The 24,805-nt window shown below is 39.8% G+C and overlaps 1 protein-coding gene across 3 annotated transcripts in view; it reads left to right on the plus strand.

The window, feature by feature from the left end:
- BANP (BTG3 associated nuclear protein) overlaps nt 1-24,805 on the plus strand; it is a 213,492-nt gene that overhangs the window by 95,085 nt on the left and 93,602 nt on the right. For all 3 annotated transcript variants that reach the window (XM_019536007.1, XM_019536008.1, XM_019536009.1), the window contains 2 exons: nt 8,716-8,883; nt 21,137-21,267. In XM_019536007.1, the coding sequence (XP_019391552.1) occupies nt 8,716-8,883; nt 21,137-21,267 (299 nt within the window). The remainder of the gene's footprint in view (nt 1-8,715; nt 8,884-21,136; nt 21,268-24,805) is intronic.

The following is a 24,805-nucleotide window of genomic DNA, read 5'->3' on the forward strand; positions in this document are numbered from 1 at the left end:
AGGAGAGGTTTAGGTTAGACATTAGGAAGAACTACTTCATGGTAAGGTGGCCAGAGCCTGGAATAGGCTTCCCAGAGAAGTGGTGCTCTCACCTTCCCTGGAAATCTTCAAGAGGAGACTGGATAGGCACCTGGCTGGGGTCTTATGACCCCTGCCACCCCCAGTGCTCCTTCCTGGCCATGGCAGGGGGTCGGACTCGATGATCTGTCTAGGTCCCTTCCCACTCAATGATTCTATGATCCTATGATGCTTGATTCTGGAGGGGATCTGGGACAGAAGTTCAATAAACTATTTTAACCTAAATCAGTTCAGTCTGATACTACATCCATCCAAGTTTAACCTAAACTGGTTTTGGCCATTTTGAAAGCAGTTTATATGCACTGACCTTCTGTTGTGTTACAGATTTGAACCGGTTTCCTGTCATTTATACCAGTTTACATGTAATTTCTGTCCCTAGCCCAACACTGCAGCCCTACTAAGAGCATTTAATATATTTGATTTTATACAACAAGGTTTTTTTAAAATTTATCTTTGGTGTCAGCAGCAATATGGTAACTAAAGCTATTTTTAGGGATGTGGCAGGACACATTTTCCATTGATTTTAGGCTATGTTTTTATGTAAGCCCTGCATGCAGTTTTTATGGTAGAAAATATATATTGAACTCTGTATTAGTCTGTGAATGTAGATTTGCCTTTTTACTGGAAAGCTTTTGGGGGTGATGGCAAAAGGACTGTGATGACAACACAAACATGGAAGATTCATTGCTTACCACTCTTTGGAAAGGGCCATGCTTTCCCCCATTCCTGTATTTTTGGATGTGGGTTGGCCACTGAAAGAGAACGCTCCTCTGGGAAGTCAGCATGTGATGATGCACATGACATTCTTGAAGCATGTGATTGTGGAAAGTCACCAGAGTTTTGCCCCCCAGCTAAATGCTTTAAGGGCAGGTTTTCCATGAATAGGCACATTTTTTATTTTCTCTTCCACCCTTTTTGGAGTTTACCAAAAAAAAAAAAATCTCAAATGAGTAAACAATGGCAGTTTTAAAATTATTTCAATATGGTCAATGTGTGACCACACTTTGGCTTGGAAAGATTGAAGCCCAAAGGCAAAAAAAAAAAAACCAACTTCAGAGATGCTTGGTTCAGATATTAAGTACTACACAGAATTTACTTGTCACATACTATTAGTTTAATAAAAATGACTTCAAATCTCCAACACATTTATTTAAAAAAAAAAAAAGTTTTCCAGGCAGGCCCAAATAATCAGTGTCTTTCACTTGTCCAAGCTTGGAGAATCCAAAGTATAAATTGTTTTTCATAGTTTTCATCCAATTACTGTCAAATTAAGAAAAGAAAAGGAAGGCTCCTAGGTTGCTTTTTAAACTTTCTAGCTTGATAATATCCTTCCTTTTCTCAGGAGCTTAAAAACCATGTTATATTTAAGGTAGAAAGAATTTCTGATCAAATGATATGTTAGGATTAAAATGTATTTATTTAAATTCATGAAAATATATCTATTCAGTGATCGGGGGAGAAATATCATATAAAAAACCCAGCAACAACAGAAAGAAAAGTAATGCAACAACTCAGATCAGTGGGCAGGTAATGGAACTCTGCCAAAACCCAAAATCTAACAAAAATATAAAAACACTTATCTTTTTCATTTTCTAAAGAATTCCTGTATGCATAAAAAACAAGCAATATCAATATTTCATGATCAAGAAATAAAGCTATTCAGACTAAGTTTTATGTTTTAGAGGAGGTTTTTAAGGGTTTTCTGGTTTTAAATATGCAGTATTTCATCTTGCTGTATTTGATACTTAAACGTCTGTCTTTATAATTTATTATTTGCTTGTGATTACTTCCTCTGAGTGGATTCTTATTTTTAAAGAAAATATGGTGTTCCTGTTTTGCATGGAGATTTTTGTAGTAAAGAAAATGATCCAGTTTATGAATTACGTTACAAAACAGATATCTCAAAAAACTCTAAAGTACTTTATGCTGAGAGCACCAATGCAGCAAGAGGGAAAGTTGGGTTTAACTCCCTTCTCAGCCTAAGAGGGTTTTAAATAAATGTTTCTAGCCTTCCAGGAAACCCTCTGCACCACCAGGTTACTGTCTTATCCTAGGACTGCTTATGTAGCCTCACTTGGTTCAAATCCTACATTGTCCAACTTGCATCTTAGGTTGGGAACCTGAAAACAGAATTATTTTCCTGATGCTTACTTCATTGATAGTGTGTAAGGCCATCTATAAAATATGCAACAACTTTTTTTTATCCTTTCCTTGAACTACACAAAGGTGATAAGACAGAATCCTTCTAGGTTTTGGAAATATATTGACTCTTGCCTCATTCCTGGTTTTCATTGACTTTTGCATAAAGGTCCCTCAAAGTAGAATTTATTTGAAAATTAAGTGTTATTCAATCCAGGGTTCTTTCAGTATTGATTAAGATAGCTCTACCTGGTTTAGGTTTCTTCTCCCTAAATATCTCTGGACGTGGTTTTTTTCCCTTCTTTTTCTGTCTCTATTTACTATGATGGTTTTGTGCTTTATTACAGAAATTGAAAGTTGGAGACCAAGCCAGTGGGTTGACAGCTTTCTCTGTCTGTATTTCCAAGAACACAGAATGGTTCTATGAATCCTTTGTTCAGATCCTTTTGTCTCCTGTGCTGTTGCTGATATTCATCTGGGGCATAAAAATTACTCGGCCTCTTTACAAGTTATTGAATAACAGAGCTATTTTAAGACTTGCATGTGTATTTTCAGAGATAACGCTGTTTCGGAAGTGAGGTTCCCAAAAAAAGCAAACAGTGGACCCATAATGTTTAGAAACAAGAACATCCTTTGTTTGAATACTACTAGTGACTACTTATGGCCCTAAAGGAAAAGAACGTCTGAAAATATTTTCAGCTGTCATTAGATAATCTACATTTTTTACTCCCATTGTCCCCTGTATAAGTACATTTAACTCTTAAAATGCTGTTATCACCTCTTTTACCAACTTGCTGCACTGTAAACGTAGTTTGCTGTGTTTTGCAGCAGAGTGGTTGTACGGGTATCTTCTGAGATGGGCAGTGTTGAAATCTAGGCGCTCTGTGTCAGTGATTCTCAGCTAAGGGGCCATATCGTTCTTACAAGGATGCTACCAGGTGCCACACAATATTATCACCATTTGGCATGAAGAGACTTGCGTGTGATTCGCAAGCTGTGATTTGAAGTAGGAATCCATGGCGCCAGAAATGTTTCTGACTTGCTGACGTCCTTCTTGCTTTTTTGCAACAGAAGAATTGCTCTCTTGTTTTTCTGTAGTCAAGACCCAAGTGAAAGCGAAGAGCTGATATTTCCCAAGAGGTGCCCTGAGTCCAGCGAGAAGTGACACGAGTCTAAAAAGGCTGAGAGCCACTGCTCTAGATGCTAGAATGAATATAGCATTATTCTCCATGCAGCCTTTGCTCTGATAGATTGAAATCTTTATTCACTGAATGATTCCCCTTCTCTTCTAATGTAGACCTCTCAAACTTAGGGGGCTTATTTTATTCCTTCTCTACCACTCACTCAAGCTTGGAGTGATGAGTTGTAGCTGTAGCTTAACTAAAAGGTGATTCTGATGTGATTTATTAATACTTGGGAGTATGGAGGAAGTTGAAACTGTAGATTGATGGTTTTGATGCTCTAATGGTCGTCGTTTACAAGCATATCACAAATCTTGCCTCTGATTTTATAATGAACTTTTATTTATAGAATAAATGTATTTCGTTCCAATGCATTCCACTGTACGTAAATGAATGGGGTTCAGGTTAAGTCATATCTGAGATTCAGATGTATCTGATCAGTCCTAGAATTTTAAAATTTTGCTTTTTACTTGGCTCTAGTATCCACATTATGTGTGAGCCCACATATGAGAGTCAGATTTTTTATTCAAGGCCAAATTGTCAGACCTACTCTGCGTATGCGGTTGCTGTGATTGCATATGCAGCAATGGTAATTGCTTATATAAATAAAAAGTTAGCAATGCCTTGTGATCATTTGTCTATAACAATTGTAAGGCTAGTATCTAGCTAGGAATTGCATGATCTAATTAGGTACGTGGTTGTGTATTTACAGTTTTGAAATCTGGGACTATAAAACCTCTTTGTTTTCTGTTGTTTAAAGTTAGCTGCTTTATCCATTGTGTTTATCTGTGCAAAGACTTTTCACTATATTTTCTCACATACTACACAACCCCAAATATGACATGCACCTTGTTTTTTGGAAGGCAGAATGTAAGGAGAATAAAAAAGGACTTTTCCAGGGGCATGGTCCAGAGCTGTCTGCATACCTTGCCCTGGTTGCCTCAGGCAAAAGCTATGGTTTTAACCCTTTCACAGCTGTTTCAGCTAAACATTTTTGCCAATTGGGCAGAGCTGTGGGAGGGTTAAACTGTGTCCACCCTTCTCGCTTGTTGGCTTGGAGAAGCAGCAATCATTACATGCTTCTGTTAGCATTCGTTGCACATGTCTCCATGTTTCTGTTTCTCCATGCTTCTATTCTAGTGAAGGAAGAACATCAGCTTTCCTGCTTAAGAAATTCCTCTCTATTTTGGAGGGCTGATTTTTTGTGTCTGTGTGAGGGGGAAGGTGCATGCTGTATGTAGGTAAATATTAAAAATTGTCTCGTGAGAGATGTTTCACTCCTCATCAGGACATTCCTGAGCATCTTTAATGATAACCTCAGTAGTCAGCATCTGTTCCTACATGCTAATTTTTGTCTTATGAACAGAGCACTGCCACTCTTGATGACCTTGCTGCCAGTAGTTTATAGCTTTTCAATTCCTGCTTGAATAAAGTGTCATATTTTACCTTGCCCTGCTGTATTATACTGCCAGTACCAATTTTGTACCCTTTCCTTAATCTCAAGTTCCTTTTCTATTGTCTGCATTGTTTTGTCTTACCTCTCGAGAGACTATGTGCAAAATGCAAAAAAAGCACACTTTCTGGTTAATTGATTTTCTGGATAATCAACTCTCTACTGCATATAAAATGTATTTTTGTGGATATCTGTAGCTACAGAAGAGGATTATTTGCAGATCCAGGGTTCAGAACAATTATTTCAGCTGGTGGGCCACTTAATGAATTTTGATGAGGTGTCGAGGGCTGGCTGTGCACACAGAATGTTTCAGAAAATATAATTTTAACAAATTGTAGCTAAAAAAAAAAATCATACTAAAAATCAAATATCTACAGTAACATATTTTATTTTTTTCAAAAACTAATTTTGGTCCTGATTTATGTTTTTTAGAATAATATATATAGAGGCAATTGCAGAATTGCTCAAAATAAAGTCTTACTCTTGTACATGTGCGTTTGGAGGGGTGGGAAGGTGGGGTTAGGTGTGCAGAGGGGTTGGGTGTGTGCATGTGTGTGGGTGGCTGCCCGCACGCTAGGTCCCAGGAGCCAGGCCAGGGTGGAAGGGAGGGCAGGGAGTGCAAGCAGCAGCGCTCGCTTGGGGAGTGCGGTGCTGGTGCAGGTACATTTGACCCGTGGCTGCCCCCGAGCCCTACCTGCTTCTGCCCGGGGCAGTCTGTGTTGTGTTCCTACCTACCGATGGCCCTGCCCAGCCAGTGCTCATTGCACAGGGCAGGCAGAATGGGTGGAAGGCAGCTGGAGCTGGAGCTGGAGCCCCACATGCTGGGGCAGGAGTTACCTGGCTGCTGCTTCCCTCATGCCGCCACTTCCCCATACTACCTGTGGCCTGGAGCTTGCAGGAGGAGGACGTGGAGGAAGAGCTGCTGGAGGTGAGAGCGCTGAGCAGTATCCAGGTGGCTGCAGCAGCAGAGAGAGCAGTCATGCTGGAAAGGTGTGTGTACTGCCTGGGCTGGGGCCAGGGCCATCAGCGGGTATGGGATGGGCTGCTCCAGGTAGAAGCAGGTAGGGCTCAGTCCCATGCAGAGTGCTTCAGGAACATCCACAGTCCAGGTACAATCAACTGATGGGTCGAATCTGGTTCACAGGCCATATTTTGCCCACCCCTCAAGTAAAAGAATGGCTGCCAACTTCAGCATAAGACAGCGTATCTTCTCTACAAAGGCATAAGTTTTCTGCATAGACTGAGGGCTTGAATGAATCTAAAGGGTTGAAACAACCACTTTTACTGAACGTTATTGCAAAAACTTATAAATCTATTTTTCTGAATACTGCATATTAGTTTGTAGGGGAATAGATTAAGTTCAGAGAAATGTGGTCTTGGTATTTTACAGTACAGTATGTGCTTTCATTTTGCTGACACCTACGGAAAGGAAAGTATTACACAGCGACAGATAATAATTTCAGTGAATTTTCTGCCCTTTTCTTAAGGCATAATGTTGTAGTTGTAAAATAATCTCTACGTAGCATATTTGCTTGCTATTAGTTGCCAGTGAGAACTCCTGGGCCTTTGCAATGCTTCAGTCTGAAATTCTCTGAGGCCAGTGTTTTCCTCTCCTTAGTTATGTTGCCTTAGTTCAAAGGGAAATCTGCAAAACAAGCAAATATACATGCCTGCCCAAGTGCAGGGGGGCTGGACCCGATGATCTGTAAGGGCCCTTCCAGCCCCTAACATCTGAAACTATAAGATAACTTAAGAGTGTTAACAAACGGAGCCAGCTTTAGAAAGATGGCGATGGCTTAATGAGCACCATACATCAAATAGATTAAATACTCTGTATGCATAAAAAGTAGTAAGAGATGTAGATGAATTAATGAAATTCGAAATTAATTTAAATTATTCAAAAGGAATAGAACGGAAAGCGTTAAAGAAAAGCAGCAAATGTTAGGGTTTGCAGCTTGTACTTGAATCTGGAATTCTACCCCTGTTAGGTCCCCATCCATCAAAATACTTTAAGAATGTTTGACTTCAAGTAGGGGATCATACATGACAGCAGTGGGACAAATCAGCCTCTCTTAAATTTAAGCAGATGTTTAAGTGCTTTGTTGGATTAGGCCTTTAAAATAGGCTTGATTAACAGGCTGTGGCGAAGAGACCTTTTCATTTAGAAAAGTCCTGCAAGCAAGCTGCTAGGTAAAAGGAGTGGCAAACACTTAAGAGTGCCATATCATTTTAAATAAAAGTCTTTTGCTTCTAGGACATAAGTGTATCCTCGTGGTAAGCAGAGACAATTTGGGTTAGTTCCAGGTTGCTGGGCCGTTTGAGTGGCTATAGCAAAACACCCAATCCCATTTTCTGGCAGTGGAATTAATCACACATTGTGCATGTTTTGTAAGGTAGGTTGTCATTACTGCACCAAAACCGGTCTCAATCATTCTGAGGTGGGCTTTGAAATAATGAGGTTCTAAAATAAATTAATGTTGGGTTAATTTTATTTTCCTTCTGGTTGTTGAACTTTTATAGTTTAGTCTTTCAGGGCTTTTTCTTCAACCCTGAGGGCTAGAAATGTCTTATCTTTTCGAGAAATCTGAGGTTTAACATAAAATCAGATGACTCCAGCAACTGGAGCTTTAAGAAAAAAAAAAACCAATCTTTGCAAGACTGCAGTAGAAACATGAAAGTTGGCAACTGTGTGCTGGGAACTTGTAAAACTGTTCAAGTTATTTCTTTCCCATTATTTTTAACCATAATGTCCTAGATGTTGAAACCAATTGTTCCAAGCATGCTTGAAACACAGCCCTATGTTTTCTGCTTGCTTCTCCTGTTTCACTTGTAACTAGGTCCGTGTTTACTGCAAAACTTTCAAGCCTTAGCGAACCTAGCCTGAGTTTGCAACACCACCCAAACCATGTGCACTTCAGCGCACAATCTTCATGCCACGAAATTTGTATAACTGTTTCCATGCTGAATGGGGAAGCTGCAGCAGAACCTGGATTTTTTTTGTGTGTGATTGAGATGATTTACAATTATCTGTGTAATTAACAGTGGGTTGCTGAATTAAGAACGAGTTGCTCAGCCAATTGCTGCAGCTTTTCTCTTCAAAGGCATTGCTTCTCCACTGACGTGGATCACTGCGGTGGTCTCCAGATTAGAAAATTGGGTCCTTTGAAATAAAAGCTGCAGCAAACATCTGGCTTGCTTAAGCAGTTCTTCACCACTGTTTATGTGCACACAGCGCCTGGCTAGTTCACCAATCCTCATCTCTTTGTGGGGTAGGGGAACTTTACCCTATGAAGGATCTGGGTTTTACTGTAATACAGTTTACTGAAACAGCTGTATTAGAAAACTGACTTTATATCACTTTCATTATGCACCCTGTAATTTATTTTTGTGGGATTTTGAGGAATCATCAGAGGGACCCTAGAGGGTTTTTCACAGCAGAAATTAGCCCTGGCTTTCAGTTGTCATCAGATTTCTATAATTGTGGCTAATAAGCATAGTTGGCAAGGGGGCAGCTGATCTAGCAGACTATCAGCATTGCATCTCAAACCTGATGGTACAATGTACAAGTCAGTAAGGAAATTGTGTATCCTTTGTCCGTTGGATGCACCATTGGTCGGCATTTACTCTGGTTGCACATGCAGTTGTAGTGATTGCACACAGCTCTAGTTCTGAAAATCTCTCCCAGAGATTGTCTCCTATTCCTCAAGGTAGCTTTGGGCATTTGTCTACAGGAGTTTTTTCACATAGATGTTTTCTTGCTCTGCAATGCATGGCGGTCTTTGTAGTTGTATGGTTGATCAGTGTATTTTACACAGAATGTAGATTTCTATTCTGGTCTACCCTTTTTCGTCTTTCTAATTGCAGGCCACCTTTTCTATAAATTTGGAATCTCAGAGTCTGACTGGTACCGGATCAAGCAGAGCATAGACTCCAAATGCCGGACTGCTTGGCGGCGGAAACAGCGTGGCCAGAGTCTTGCAGTGAAAAGTTTTTCACGACGAACACCTTCCTCGTCGTCATATAGTGGCTCAGGTAAAAGAAAAATCAGAATGATGGCATGGAAGGGTCTACCCAAAACGTTTCATTTGTCTTTTGAGAGGTGAGGATTTCTTGGCTGATACGGTTTTTGCGGGGACCAACTGTGTAGTTGGGGGACAAGTTAGACCGGCTTTCCTTCAGAAGAAGGGTACTTTGTCCCCGAAACACATCTCCTAACTATACAGTTAGGCAAGTAAAAGAGATCACCAACAAAATCCAAGCTTCATATTTTCTGGACTGTCCTGGCTGCAGTAGCATGCCCACCACGTTTGTCTTTTAAAACCCTCAGGAATAGAGTTAGTCTCAGTCAGGTGGCAGTCACAACAGGCTCATGCAAAGATGCCACAAATGTATAGCTAGTATACACAGAGAAATGGTGACATTTTATGTGATTGAATTTCAGCTGTAACTTTTCTTGCAAGTGAGGTTTACCGTTGACAAATAGATGCAGCGTGCATGTGAGGCAAGGAGGGATATGTCTGCAGTGCAGCCACAGATGTGATGTGCAGACAGACCTGTGCTGTGCTTAGCTTAGATATCAGCCAGGGCTGCACAGGTATCATTGCAGGCGAGCCCCCCAAATATGAATCCAGAGTCCCTGATGGGCTTGTTAAACCCTTGTTGAAGCCACGACAGCATGAGCTGTGCTGCTTCTCCTGTACTGAAAATAGCTTAAGTCAGCTAACTTTAAGTCTGTACTTATTTTCTGATATTGCCCTTTTGACTGCAGTGTAGACAGACCTCAAGAGAGGGAGAGCATGTAGGTGTCTCTGGCAGTGGATAGGAGTGGGGAAAAAGGAAGAAATATCCAGTAAATATTTTCTTGTTCTAAAATGACAATTATAATGTTTCAATGGATAAGATATGTATATAATGGTTTCAGTTGGTAAGTATATATGTTTCAACTTTTCTTCAAATAAATTCAATTCGGGCTCTCTTTTCCATCCCAACCAAATATTTTGGTTGTACTATTCGCAGCCCACTTGTTAATAAAAGTTATGTGCAACTTCATGATATTGGGTGTGTTATATCAGGCAGTCATGAAGTTGTTAAGCTGTTCAACAGAGAAGTTTAATATTTATCTGCAATTAACATTTACAATAAGAATCCAGTAAAAGCAAATCTCTCTTTCATTATGTATTCATACCATATTTTAGGACATGCTTGATTTTGTTCACAAAATATTTTCCCCTAAAGAAATGCATGCATCGTTAAAAATGAAGTAGGTGATTCTATATTTCCATATAGGTATAGGCATGAATAATAATAAAGTGAAAAGTATTGACCTAAGAAATGCTCTCATGGGCATTTCTGGCTCCTGGTTTATATTAAAAGTAGTGTTGTGGGACATTTGTACATCATATATTAAAAGCAGGGGGTTGGAAGTAAGCCCAAAGAGGAGGAAGTAAGTTTATTTGCCTGCATAAAGTTTTTGGTTGCATGTTAACACTAACCACTGTATCTTATACAAGGAATGCCAAAATCTGCTTTCAATGGAAAATTTTATGTACTGAAACTGAGAATCAAATCCAAAATTCTCAAATTAAAGCAATTAATTGGCATAATGATAACCATAAGCCATATTTATTGATGGAAGTTTATTTTGACTCTTAGGAATATATTTTCCTTAAAAAATGCATTTGTGGATTTTAGAGTCACATAATTATTAGCATGTACATATTAACTAGTGTTGCACTTTCTTATGGAAATTAATAGTTTTCCTGCTGTTTGAACAAGGGAGCAGCATTGAAATATGCGGCCCGTAGATGGAGGCTGAGGGTATTCTTGTGTTCTGAAGGCCTCCGCGTCAACTCAAAAGGCTGTAGTATCCTCTTAAAACTAAAAACCACACATCTCTCATTCCGTTGCATCTTTAGAAGACATCTTGCTGTTAAGTTTGCAAGGGGGATACGAGCCTCCCAGCTAAGATGTAGACCACCAATGATGATGGTGGTGGCCACCTTTGATAGGTGCGGAGGAGAGCATTCCTGAGGTTTCAGAGCTCGTGTCTAATGTTTTCTTTAAGATACTGTTTATATTCATAACATGGTCAACACCATTTCCTGGGAGTGTTTGAAGGGATTGTGTGAATCCACAAGTATGTTCACACACAGGAACGATGAAGACGCTGTTAGTGTAAAGCAGCAGACGCCGTTAGCTTTCTCTTGTCAGGATCTGCCGCTCGGAGAACGCTTGTAGCATGCCAGGAACAGCTGGGAGCAGGAGTGTTTCATCTGCAGCTTCTCCAGTAGCCATCCGAGGAGAGAGGAAGAGGCAGGAGGAGAGCAGGAAGGAAGGCACTGTGAGAATATGGGGAAGGGAGAGGAAAAACTTAAAAAAATAAAATTGGATTCATGCACTATTTAAAAAAGGGCAGCTTTTGGATGACAAGCCTGTAATTCCATCTCCATGTTCAGGTAACAACACAAACTACTCAGGCTTTGCTTTTGTGGTTTGACATCCCTGGAACCCCTCAGTGGAATTATAGCACCATAATTCATAGGCATCTGTTACTTATTATATATACCGTATAATGGATATAGCAAAATTCCCACTGCCAGCTAGTAGGGAAAATAAGTAATATTTCACAAACTCTGAAGTAACGGAGGTCTGTATTTCACTGTTATGACAACATAGCTGTCAAATATGGCTTTTTAAAGTGTTACATATGAACCCAGACAGTTTTTATGGTAGCATTTGTTTCAGGGGGCAATTTAAGGTGAGCCTTGAACGGTCTGGACTTCAGCTACTTGAGAAACTGTCTCTTCCTCTATCGTTTGCCACAGTGGGTAGGATTAGCACGTGTGTTCCGATGGCCCGTTTTTCAGACTCAGCTTTCTAGGATGCGGGGCAAGTTTTTCTCAACAAATATCCTTCTCTCACTTTTCCAGTTCTCTTGCTTTGGTTTGCCGGAGTTGCTGAATTGCAATGCACCTGCTTAGACTAGCATGTGGTTCAGAATTTCGTTCTGTGCTGGCCAACAAATATTATTTTTGCATAGCAGTAATGGCCAGTTGGACTGCCTAGCATGGCTGTGTCTATTTGGTTTAATTAACTGTCAGTTATGTTGCTGGGGTAAGTGATGGATGATTTATATAAATACATAGAACACAAGTACTTTAATTAAATATAATCCATCTGTTGAGTGGAGTGTGGTAATCTGTTCCATGTAAAGTACACAACAGAGAAAAACTGAATGATGCAAAATAGATGTCTCAGGATTGCTTTGACACAAAAAAACCACCCCAGCATTTCTCTTGCTACTGCGATGTCATCAAAGCACTTAAGAGTGTACTGGCTTATACTTGTGTTTTCTGGGTAGCTTTCCATATGATTTTTTTTGATAATTAATTATTAGGAGCTACATTCTTTGTCCAGTAAACCCAAATATTAAAAATTTATTTCCAGTCCACTGAAGCAATGGAGAGAGCATAAATGTGAAAGGACTGGAGAAATGAACAGACTCATTATAAAGAGACTAAAGAACGGGAATGGAAGTGGGAGGGCAAAGGTTACAATAATAAGCTGTAACAGTTAATCGGGAAGGTATGGTCATAATTACTTAGTTCCTTTAAATGGCTTTATGTTTTTCTACCACCTTGTAGGCTTCATGGTAGACTAGAGTGCCAAGGAGGGAATTAGTGAAGTGAAAAAAGTGGCTGGTTGAAAATGCTTGAGGAGGATATCACATGCATAGGGAGCAGCACCAAAAAACGGCATGTGGGATAGTAAAATAAGATTTAAAACACCCTTACTACTACATTATTTAGTGGCACAGTTACAGCACTGCAGAAGTCGTAGTCTAACAAGTTCGAACATTCAGGAGATAGCTACATTACTCTTGTCTGTGTTTTTCCGTTAGAATGTGAGATGCTTTCATCTTTCAGCTAACAAATCAGTTCCTATGATATGCAGAAGACAGGAAGATTATAGTGAAGTATGATGGCCTTGTTTACTTTCTCTGACCAATTTTGGTATAGGAGAAAAACAGTTATTAAAAAAAAATCTGGCCATTGATCACATTCAGCTCCAAAATAGAGCTGGGGGGAAGGGGGAAATCTTGGTAGAAATCCAGTCCATAGTGCAGGATTGCAATTAAATCAAATACACAATACCACCACAAAGTAATGCTCCATCCCATCTCTCTTGGTGTAGACTAGAAGGTTGCAGTCTGGTCTGAGTCAAGGTTAGCTGTTCATACAGTTGAAGATATTTTGGATGTTTTAAATAGCTTAGCCCTGTAACTAGCAGACTTCTTCTCTTGAATACCTTCTAGGGAGCCTCTTAGCTGGCGCATTTCTGGGAAAGCGAGAATCTCCGTGCACATCCCCAGTGACTTCCTTAGCATGATAACAAGGCACATATTGACTTGTTTTGCAGTGGGAGGGAGGTATTGTCACCATAGCAAATGCTTAAATTAGTTTTAGAAGTCTTTATCCTTTCCAGCTACATTTCTTTTAAAATTGCTGCCGATCATTTTGAAGACCATCATCATTTCTTGTTCATCAGACTGATTGAACATAAGGTGTATGAGTTGGGTAAAATACGCAGCTGTGGTTTAAGGAATAGACAGCCTTTGTTCTTAGCCCCCAGTGTGAGGTTATGCCCGGTTGTATTGCCTTCAGAAAAGCTCTGGGACAAGACTCTGACTTCTTCATCACTCCCCACGTCCTTCCGGGTAAGCAGCGGCTTTGCCTACTGCACACAAAATCCGCATCTTTTATTGGAGAAACAGTGAATTAAGTACACAGTGGCAGTACTGTAGTGCCTGATCAAATTCCTTCCAGAACTGTGTTGAATCATGCTGGTGTCAGTGGGGAAATAAACCTTTGTGTAAGCATGTTAGCATGTACAATACATCAGGATGGGGAGGAGTGTAACAAAACACTTGCCAAATAAAGACAGACAAATTTAATAGGGAAACGCATTTTCATTTCTAAGCTTGTAAAAAAATCAGTGCAGATAATGGGGGGTGGGGGAAAAAATAGCAGGGACACCATTACCAGGTTCAGTGTGATAAAATAAACCTGTTGGTTTGTAGCTCAATTTAAACCCAGCAGCTGCCAAATACTTAATTATTCTTAACATCACCCAAGGGGAATATTAGGCTTTTGCTCCAGAAAATATTTCTATATACTTTGGAAAATGTATTTTCCTTGATATTGCTACCAACTGATACATAAAGCAAAAGTACAATGTCTTACTGTGTACTGTGCAGCTGAGCTCTTTGGAAAACATCATTTAGACACTTAAAAATATTTCTGCGGTCTTGGGGGGGTGCATGGGAGCATACTAAATAATCTATATTAACTGTTTTCCTGAGTTTTAAGTTATTTTTCCTCCCTCTGAATTTACTGATGGACCCAAAATTTTATCTGAGTATAGTGAATGGGGAAAAGGATCAAATTCAAAGCTGGGCTCCATAGTGGTAACTGGTGTAAAGTGATGTTTTTCATCAGGTATCTCTAAGGGCTGGTTAATCACAGAATAGCTTTCACTTATAAATCCCAGACTGTATGTTTCAGTCTATGGACATTTATTAGCACTTTCTTTACATGCTGTGAAACAACACAGTTGTCTCCCCCGGAGCATAGCAGAGCAGCACATTTGCTTACATTGTTGTTAAAAACTTGGCCTACAGTGATGGCTCTTCTCTCATACACTGTGGATATTCTGCATTTTTCAGATTTTTGTGGAATTCTTATCAAAAACTTTTGTTTGGCCCCTGGCCTGGAGATGTTTTTATTGCGTGTCACCAAAATCCAGCCACGTTTCTCCAGTCTAATACTGCTGATTTATCAGTGCATATATGCTGAGAGTCACTGGATCAGTTTAGTCACCGAATCATATCCTAAACTGTTCTCAACTGATAGCTGTTTGGTGTCTTATTTGAAATTAATTTGGTGTCGGTCCAGGTCTCTGCAGGCCGGTACAAACTCATCACTGTGAATCCCAGAAGATCAGCTAAAAGCTGGCTTGGCCATTAACCTTCCCTATCACCACTGTCCTTCCAGAACCGGGTTTGTTCATGTTAATGGGACAGCATGAAGACGTTTGTATGATCGCTGCCCTGGTGCATGTCCTGTTCTGGGAGGCAGTAGATAATATCAATGCCCAGTCTCCAAATGTGTGGTGGCATCTTTTGTCAGCAGTGCATTTAATTTCTTTAAAATGTAATTGCCAGAAGCCTGCTGGGCTATAACCTTCCTTTTACTTTTGTGCATCTGAAACAGCTTTTGCAAGAATGTAATTGTTCAACGCATTATAGCCAAAGTGCTTTCAGTACATTCATACCTAAATATTCTGTATGTTCTTGAGTTTTATTCTGAGATGCATGTGCTGACTGTTATTAGACCTGTTCAACTTTATGGGCAAAATACGCAAAGTGAAGGTTTTCTCTTCTCGGAGCACATAAAAGTTTATATAGCATGTGACTTGATTTGTATCATATTGCTTAAAATGATAACAGATTTCCTCTTGGCTGTTCTATTTATTACAGTTACAGTTTAGCCATCCTGACCCTTTGACAGTAGTGGGTGTTAGGAAAATATGAGCCTGATCCTACATTTTCTTTCAGACATAGTGGATACGAATTTGGCCCTATAATCTGAAATGTTACTCAAGTGTTAAAAGTTCAAACGTAACTAATCTCCAGACTAAACACGTCTAATGAAGCCAGTAGGAAAAACATGAGCAAATGCCTCTTCACTATTATATCCCTCCCTCCCCAGTTATTCATTAAGATTGTCCTATGTTTAATTGTTTATACAGGTTTACAGCAGCCATGAGATTTATGGGTTGTATAAAGTCATTGGAGCAGTTTGTTGGGCCCAGGCAGAAGTTATAGTCCCATATTTCATCTGGCACTTCAGTTTGAAAAGGTTGCTTGCTCTGTGTTGTACTAGAAGCATTGATTGTGGGGGTCTGCTCTGCTCTTCTCAGAGCCAGTGCTTTAGTCTTAAAGTGTGTGTGTTTTGTTTCTTGTCCTCTTTTTGGTCTGACAAGGGCTATACACATGGCTGCCAGAAAATGTTTAGCAAGACATTCCTTTTGAAAACAGGACAGCCTTGGGGAGGGGAGACCGCATCAGGAGTGCCTTCTTTCCCTTTTCTCTCTGTGCATCTGATAGGGTTGTCAAATGTGGTATCACAGTTTTCCATGTGGAATCTGTTAATTAGCTCCATGGTTATAGGATTGATCTGCAGATTTGGGTGGAAGGGCTCAGCCTATTCCAGAATGTGCATATTAAAATCTCAAGTGGCTGCTGAAGCCAGATCTTCATTCCTGATTTGCAAAATAAGTCAAGTTTGAGGAACAGTGTGCGATGCCTGGTGTTATTTCTGTGAATTATCCCAAAGGGAAGGTGGGAGTGTGTGGAGGAGCAGGGGCTAGGAGGGAGGAACAGGGATGTAAAGCAATGGATGTAGGTAGGGCACTTTGTCTTTTTTTAGTTTTTTCTTTTCCTAAGAATAAATCTTAGGAAAAAGCATCTTCTAGTTTTTGTTGCCAAAGATCGGATGCTGCCACTGTTGTGCTCCAAGGCTAAGTACAGACAGTCAAAAAGCCCGAGGCTGAATCAATTCAGTCTTCGCAGGTTAGTCTAAGTTGCATAGATTGGACCACTAGGCAAGCGAACAGACTTTCACTTTTGATTCCAGAAATGGCCCAGGCCAGAAGCCGGGTGGTGCTAGAGCACCCCTCCTTGCTGGGCTGGAGCAGACGGCTTGGGCCAAGGCTAGCCCGCCCACCCTGTGAGGGGCGGAGGTTGTGGGAGGGATGCAAAGTATGCTGGGGGGCTGGGAGTTCACTTGAATCTGGAAGGGGTCTGGGACAGAAGTTCAGTAAACCGATTTCACCTAAATCAGTTCAGTGTGATACTACGTCCATCCAGGTTTGTCTTAAACCAGTTTCAGCCATTTTGAAAGCAGTTGATCAGTTCAGTCTACAGCAGTTTAGATTGAATTGATTCAGCCTCAGGCTTTTTGACTGTTTGTGCTCAGCCTTAATTCCTATTTAAATTTAAATTGGGGTGCAAAGACAAGTATCTGCCCATAGATATGGGGTGAGCACTTGATCGAAATCTCCCTAAAGATTTTTAAAGATCCATTAAAAGAGTGAACAAGGCTAAATGAAAATGGAAAAAACGATATGGAAAATGCCAGAGGTTTTGTATTGGAGCGAGGAACGTTCAAATCGATCTTAGCTGAAAGTTAAAATACACTCACGCTTGAAGTGGTTACAAATTACATTTGCTTGACAAATCCAGTCTTGCTCTCTCAACTTCTGAAGAGGCTTAGCTTTGAAATAATATGCTGCAGAAGTTACATGTCATAATGGGGTGATTTTGCCAAGTGTTGAAGATTTGTTCGAGAAGGTGAATTCCATTTTAGCATGGTTTACTTTCCTTTAGCTCAGAAGCACATCTAGTAAACAAATATGCATTTTAAAGGGTCTAGTTTTTGCTCCAGGAGGAAGGAATTTGCCAGTTATAATTTTTTTCCATATTGTAACCCGCCACCTGTGAAAAGTTAAAAGCGGCATCTTCCGTTCGGTGGATGAGCGGGATGCTATTGTAGTTTTGTGCCAAAAGAAGGATGCTCTGAAAACACAATATCATACCCGAAGAGCAGCAGCATTAAATCAAGTGTTCGGACAATGTCCAAGTAAGCCCCTCTTTCTAAATAATGCAGTGGAAAGTTTCAACATGCGAGTTCAGCTGTATGGTTTCTCAGTGCCAGGGTTTCTCTAATATATCAAAGTTGTAAATGTGAGGCCAGATAGTTTACATGATAGTGATTTATAACTGTTGACATATCCTCCATTCAAGCTGTGCCCTATTCATGTTTGTGTTTGTTTTTTATGGGGAATGTTTAAAAATGGATAAATATTACTTCTGCCTGGTCAGAGATTTAGAGAGGGGAAAAACAATTATACATAAAGGATGTTTTGTTTTTAGACACTGCTGAATTCTTTTTCTTTTTTTGTTACTAACTGTGGCCATTGCATCAAAGCCAAAAACTGAAATCTATTTATAAGCAAGTTTGCTTCTTGAGAGATGGAGTGTGAAGGCATTCTGTCCCCATCTCCCTCTCCCCCTCCTGACTGTGCTTGACATTTGCAACACTTACCGCCCCCCTGTTTAACCCAGTCAATATAAAAATGGTTTTTAATACCTATAAAATAGCAGCTGGACCAGAACAAACACAAGTCCCTGTATTCTTCGGTTACAGATGCCAGCATTTCTTCAATATGCTGCAGGTATCATTAACGCACGGATACTCTTGTGTTGTGAGCCATTCTTGATTAGGAAGTTAACTCCTACTTTAAAATCTGTCTCAAGGTTTTCTTAGAAATACCATTTATCAGTGCAATGTTGTAAATTTAAGCTACAGGGAACATACCTCAAAAGTGTTGCTGAAGCTATAGGAGGAACAAGCCTTTGACTATCAGTTAGTTCTGTCTTTAGTTCAACATGTGTGTGGAAAAATGTGTGTGTGTGTATATACACACAATCCAAATACATAATCCTATATATATATATGTATATATATCTCCCTATCTTTGTTTTAAATATATAGGATTATGTATTTGGACACTGGGGCTGTCCAGATGTTGAACCGTGCAGTGAAATTTGAAAAAACCTGCTGGAAATATGAAGTCACAACTGGATGGACTAATTTTGGCCTATAAGGACAAGATTAAAAAAATAAGGCTGGCTATCTAATAGCCTCGCGGTGAGCTTTCAAAGCTTCATAAAACAGAAGTGATGGAAAATCAGTTCTGTGAAAATAACATGAAAATTCAACACACGCAGACAAGGGAAAAGATGTTAAGAGTTTTCTGGAAGAATTGTTTATCCAATTAATTTTGCTGAACATAATGACAAACCCATTTACACATACGGGAACTCTCTGGTACCAGATCTCTAAATAAATTACCTGTTGGCCTCACAAATACACCTTATAGCTGTTTCAGGGAGCAGTAGCAAGACTATGCTGTATTCAAGGACTGCCTGATTTTGTTTTTATGCTACTGTGGATGCCCATGGCACTGCAGGATATTGGAGGATATTTGGAAGCAATGGCTTTTCTGCGAATTTGGATAACAGTGGAGCAACAGGGCATTCCTGACCCATGCCCTAACAGAAGTAAAACCCAGCTTAAAAAGGTTAGCAGTAACAATGAGCAATAACAATTGTTATTTTCTTCTCTTTGGTAGCTGTAGTTGGCTGTTTTATTCACTGTGTATCATTAGACTGTTAATGAATTAAAGATGCTTATTTGGAGTGTTAACAAACTTTCCAACAAATAGCTCCATGATAGCTTAGCAGTACTGAATCGGTCTGCCATTTCATGGCTTAGATTTTAAAGTTCATGTTTGCTATCTTGTGTCACTTGATTCAGAAAACAAGGTAGGTGGGAAGAGATGCTAATGTGTATATACACTATTTTTAGAGCACTGCAACTAAAATGATAGCAGGCTGGGATAAGCTCTACCCAAGAAGCACTCTTGCGCTCCAGATTGTTTTGTGCTTCCAGAATAAACCTCAGAGGATTTAGTTAATTAGGGTGCTGGAAGTGTGCTGGTGTGGAATAGGGTTTCTTTGCTTTCAGTAACCGCCCCCTATCTTTGTTATTTTGAAATGAAAATATACAGACTGTCAGTCATCTGTAATGAGGGTGAAGCTCATCTAGTCTTTATTTAAAGAATAAATAAATGTAAAGCTATTAACAAGAAAGTTGTCAACTGTGCAAGTGCAGTGCCATTTTATTTTCTAAATATTTTCATTATGGTTTCCTGCAATAATACAGATTCATAGCCTTGTATATGGAATGTTGCAGTGTATTACAAGGAACCTCATTATATGACTGTATGGTATAGAGGTTATTACTGAGACAATATATAAATACAAATTAAAATGCTGATTTATAATAATTTCCTAAGTCTTTGTTTGTGACAATGTAATAGCAAAAAGGAAGCTGTTTACATTTATCAAGGAAACAAAACGTGTTTAAAAATTCTCTGAATCCATCTTGACATGATTATATACAGTCCTTATGGTTGACAGTGCTGCTTCCAGCCATATAGCCATTATGATTTCAATTAAACTTCAAAAATATGTCTTACAATAGTGTTGAATCTCAAAAGAAAGGACGTTCAGGAATGGTATTTAGTCTTAATTGTCCCCATTGTAGGCCAGGGCATTCTGAGGTTCCCTCAAACAGTTCCCCTCATTTTCCCCTCTGCATGTTTAAGAGGATGCAAAGCTACTTGCCAGCGCTTACACCTGGTGACTATGTCTCAGTCTCTAGGTACACACATGTACTTTGAGCCTCTTCTGTGTTCTCCATTGGGAAGCCCAAACTTAAAAAAAAATGTAGTCAGTCTTCAAAAAGTAGAGCCACTGGATTAAAAATATTGAATTTAGAAATATTATTTTTCACTTGGTGTTTAAGTTCTAGGATATACTTTTTCTGTGACCCTAAGGGGGAAACATTTACACCAGTCCTTCTGATGGAAGATGAGATTCTCTTGAAATCCTTTTAAGACTTGAGAACTTGACGAAGGAAAGGCAGCTTTAAGAAACTACTGGTTATCGCAAGATTTTCAATAAAATTACAAGAATTGACAACACTGATACGTGACTTGCTCATAAGAATGGGACGGTTGGGTCTTCCATGTTCTGGTGCTAAATGTGTTGTAGCTAAAACACGGTCCTAAATGGGAATATATAAATTATGGCATTCATTTCTTAGCTTCTATCAGACACTCCAGAGGAGCAGTAAGATTTGGTATGTGCATTGCAGAAAGTTACCCCCCGCCTCAAAGGAGGATGGTGTGTTGGCAGATGATGAACAGATGGTTGGGGCATTGAGGATTATACAAGTTGAGGAAAATTTTAAGTACTTTGTGATTTAGATGGCCCTTTTACCTTATGACTCTGCTCTCTGAGCATATCTTGTCTATGTGAAAATTTTAATCTAACTAACCTAACTACATGTCATGTTTCAGAGACAGAAATGTAAGAACATCCTTTGATCTGTATTGATGGTGTCTACAGTCTGACTCTGACTAATCAGGAAGCTGCAAGCAAAGCATAAGAGTAATGCTGCTGATGTGCATCTGCTTACTCTCTCTGCAGTGTTTTATTAATTTTTTTTGCAGATTTTAGCCATACGTTATTGCCTGGCAACTGACCTGGAGATGTGCAAATAAAAAAAGCTGGGTTTTTTTCTTTCTTTTTCAGAGGGCACACAAAGTACAGTGTCGGCTTCTAATGAGATCCAGCAGAACCAGCCGCAAGCCCTTCACTATGCACTCGCTAATGCTCAGCAGGTTCAGATTCACCAAATAGGAGAAGATGGACAAGTTCAAGTAGTATGTACTCATTCTTAATCTCTTCTGTTTAAACAAATTTCCGCTGAAAACTTTGTGCCTCATCTCTGATTCAGCTTTTTCTAAAACTGTTGTTTAGGATTGGCAGAGGCCTCTTATCTTTTCCTGGAAAGAAACCTAAACACTCAGGGCCTGATTTTTCTTTTATAGTTGTCAAAAATGCGCTTGCACAGTTTGCTCACACAACTACTGTAAATGAATACATGCATATAAGGGTACACACAAATGGCCAGTTAGGCCTCTAATGAGTCATTTGCCTATGCGATTACCCTGATTATGCATGTAAGCCTAACAAATGTGTTGATATTGGTTTTCTAAAAATCTGCTGCTTCTCAGAATAGTAAACCATCCATTTCTGACTCATGTATCTTCATTCTTTAACATTGCCTTCACAAGCAGTTTTGGACATCTGTTAGCTTTACATGTGTATTCATTTAGACACTTATATATAGAAGCACAATTTATAAATATTGACAAATTCTAAAAATTCTGTTTAAATAAAGGTAAAATTTTGACTCAATCCCACAAAAGTCAGGGAATTTGAAAGTTAAGCTTGACACATCTATGATAACTCACGCCGTTGTTATTTTTAAAGCCTCTTTTCGTACATTCTGAGGAAATGATTTTGACTTTTGTAGCTTCCTGTCACAGTTTTAATACAAGCATTATTTTGCATTTAATTAGAAAAGATGTCAAGGAATAAAACAAATTTCAGAAAGCAGTTGCAGCATATAGTGTTTTAATACTTCACTTTCAAAAAGGAGAAGTCACACCAAAATCAAGAGATCCCAATCAAATGCATACTAAGGCATTTAACAAAAATAATATATTTGAGGTCTACCTCACTTGCCTTCTGTTTTCTTAAAAATGGGTTTTCAGTCTCCAGCAAGCCGGAAACTTCTTTTGGTAAATCTCAACATTTTTTCTTCTTCGTTATCATAATAATAGTGATCAGGGTTACTACTGGTGGATCAGGACCCCCATTGTGCTAGATGCTTTACAAACAGAAGAAAGGAAAGGTGATGAGGACAGAGAGCTCTTTCAAGTGTAATGGGAAGCATAGGAGAAAGCACAAGTGTTTTGTTTGAAAATGTAACAAGTGAATGATGAAAGCTGGCACCATGGCCTAGACTGAAAACGGGACTCAAATCTCTATACTGAATGAGATGAAAGTAGGGTGAGGATGGGTCCTGAAGGGGTTTGAAACTGAAGACAGTAGTTGAATTTACTGTTACAGAGAAGGAAGGGGCAGTAGAAACATTGCTGAGAGCAGAAGCCTGGTCAAAACAGCAGAGTATGCAGATAGTTTTTGTGAATGGAGATGATGGGGCAAATTTGCATTTGCCCTGACCCAAGAAAAGTATGTGGCATGAAATGGTGGGAAATGATGGGAGCCTGAACAAATGTTTTAGCTGCATGTACATGAAAGAAAGAGCTTTACTGAGAAATACAATGCAGAAAGAATTGGAACTGCTTAGAGAGAGGCTGGGTGCGAGTCTCTAGAGAGTCAAATATGACATTCAGGTTACAGGCAGGATGCTTAACTTGTCTCTTCCAGTCCAAGATAGTATCTTAGTTTGTCCATTTGCCATCTTGTGGCTGTCTAGTGCCAGCTTAACCAAGTTTAAGATAGCTAACATGTCTAAAACTTTCCACCAAATCCCCTTGCTACTTCCTTTTTTAATGCCAATGCCATGGGTACTGCTGCCTGAGTTATCTGCATAGAGATGGTAGATGGCTTTGTGTCTATGGATGAGAGCACCCAGAAGTAAGTGGAAGACATGGGCACCAAGCACAGAGCCATGTAAAATCCATAGCTCCTCCAAAGGACATGCAGAGTGAGTGGTTAGAGAAGACAAATCTGGAGAGGAACACTGTGAAAGCCATGGGAAGACGAGAAGAAAAGCATGGCCAACATAGCTGAAGGCAGCTGGCAGGTCAAGAATGAAAATAATGTACTGGTTCTGAAGTTTGGAAGAGGTCCTTAGAGACGCTGATGGCAGTGGTTTCAAGGGCGTGCAAAGCGCAGGAGCCAGATTGGAAAGGAGCTAGAAAGAGGACTGAGATGGGGTGCTTTGTACACAGAAGTCAGATAATTATATTGCAAAATGAATTAAAAGTGATCCTGCTTCCCTGTGAGGATCTGTCTCACTCGTTGAACAGTGCACAACTGGTTAGATGTCACTGTGGACATATGAGGGTTTCTTTGAAGTGTTAGGATCAAGCTAGTGATTCAGGGATGAAAATCCTACATTTCTCCAGAATGGTCTCTTGCCTCTAAGCAGCATTGTATCACAGACTCATTGCTTTCCTTGAGGGATTATATCCACTTTCTTTTTGGATCTAAGTTGTTTAGGCCAGGGTGGCCAACCTTTGGCATGCGTGCTACAAGTGGCATGGGTAGCCTGTATGTGGCACACACCAGATCAGGGAAGGGACCACCAGCGCAGTGGCAGACAGGGCAGAAGTAGAAAGTAGAGCAGCAGATTGGGTGCAGGTAGTGGACTGGAGTGGCACTCAAGGAGGGATGGGGATAACTTCTGGCATGCATTTACTCCAGAGACAATCTTCCCATTGAGGAAACAAGGTTCTTTTACCATAAACTGAGAGGTAGGATCATTGGTTTTCATTCCCAACTCCACCACCATTTTGCAATGTGATTACCATGTTTTGGTTTCCCCATCTCTTAAAGCAAGTGTATTAATTTGACCCATCTCACAGGATGTTTGTGAGGTTTAAAAATGTACGTAAATCATTTTGGGGCTTTTTTTGGTGAAGGACACAATAGAAATGCAAATCGCTGTTAGAAGATGTATAGACAAAATGCCTACCTAAACGCACGTAAAGTTGAGAGCTTACTACACAGAGATAAATGTGAATCTCTGGCATCATAATTTAAATTTAAACTGAAGTTTGCTAAACCTATGGGGAGGTTGCAGCCTGTATCTAGCCGTTGTTGCCATATCAGCCCTGGGCTGCATTGGGTGGAAATGACATTTTTTGCTTGTAGAGAACAATCTGCATAGATCAAGCTTCAGGTCATTAATAGGGCAAAGTACATTTGCAGTTAAATGCCCTGTACAGGGTGCATGAATTGCTGATGGCCTTTAGGTTTTAGTACTGCCAGTGCTTCCACATTCAGGCTCAAAAATATTTGTACAGAAAATGTGAAAACAGAAATAGGTAGTGTTAGGAATGGACTGGATGCCAAGGAACTGCAAATGCCTCCATAAATTTTGTTTGGGGGTTGGGACAAAAAATATTATTATTTGTTTTCTTGCTTGAATTGCTTAGGTGCACAAACTGAAGTTACTGGCCTTGAGGGCTGGCTGTGTACCTGCAGTGGATGAGCGAGCAGGTTTTTCTTGGACTGGTGAATGGTGTAAAGGTGAACAAAGTCACCTTTTTTTCCCCTTATCCTTGAAAGAATTATCTCTACCATAAACACGGCATAATTGTCCCTTTTTAATTTTCAATGCTCTTCCCTGGGAGCCCTGAGAGCTTGATGTTAAGAAGGGAA

Source organism: Crocodylus porosus, unplaced genomic scaffold (genome assembly GCF_001723895.1).
Source record: "Crocodylus porosus isolate Cpor-Errol unplaced genomic scaffold, CroPor_comp1, whole genome shotgun sequence".
In the NCBI taxonomy this organism is placed as follows: Eukaryota; Metazoa; Chordata; order Crocodylia; family Crocodylidae; genus Crocodylus; species Crocodylus porosus.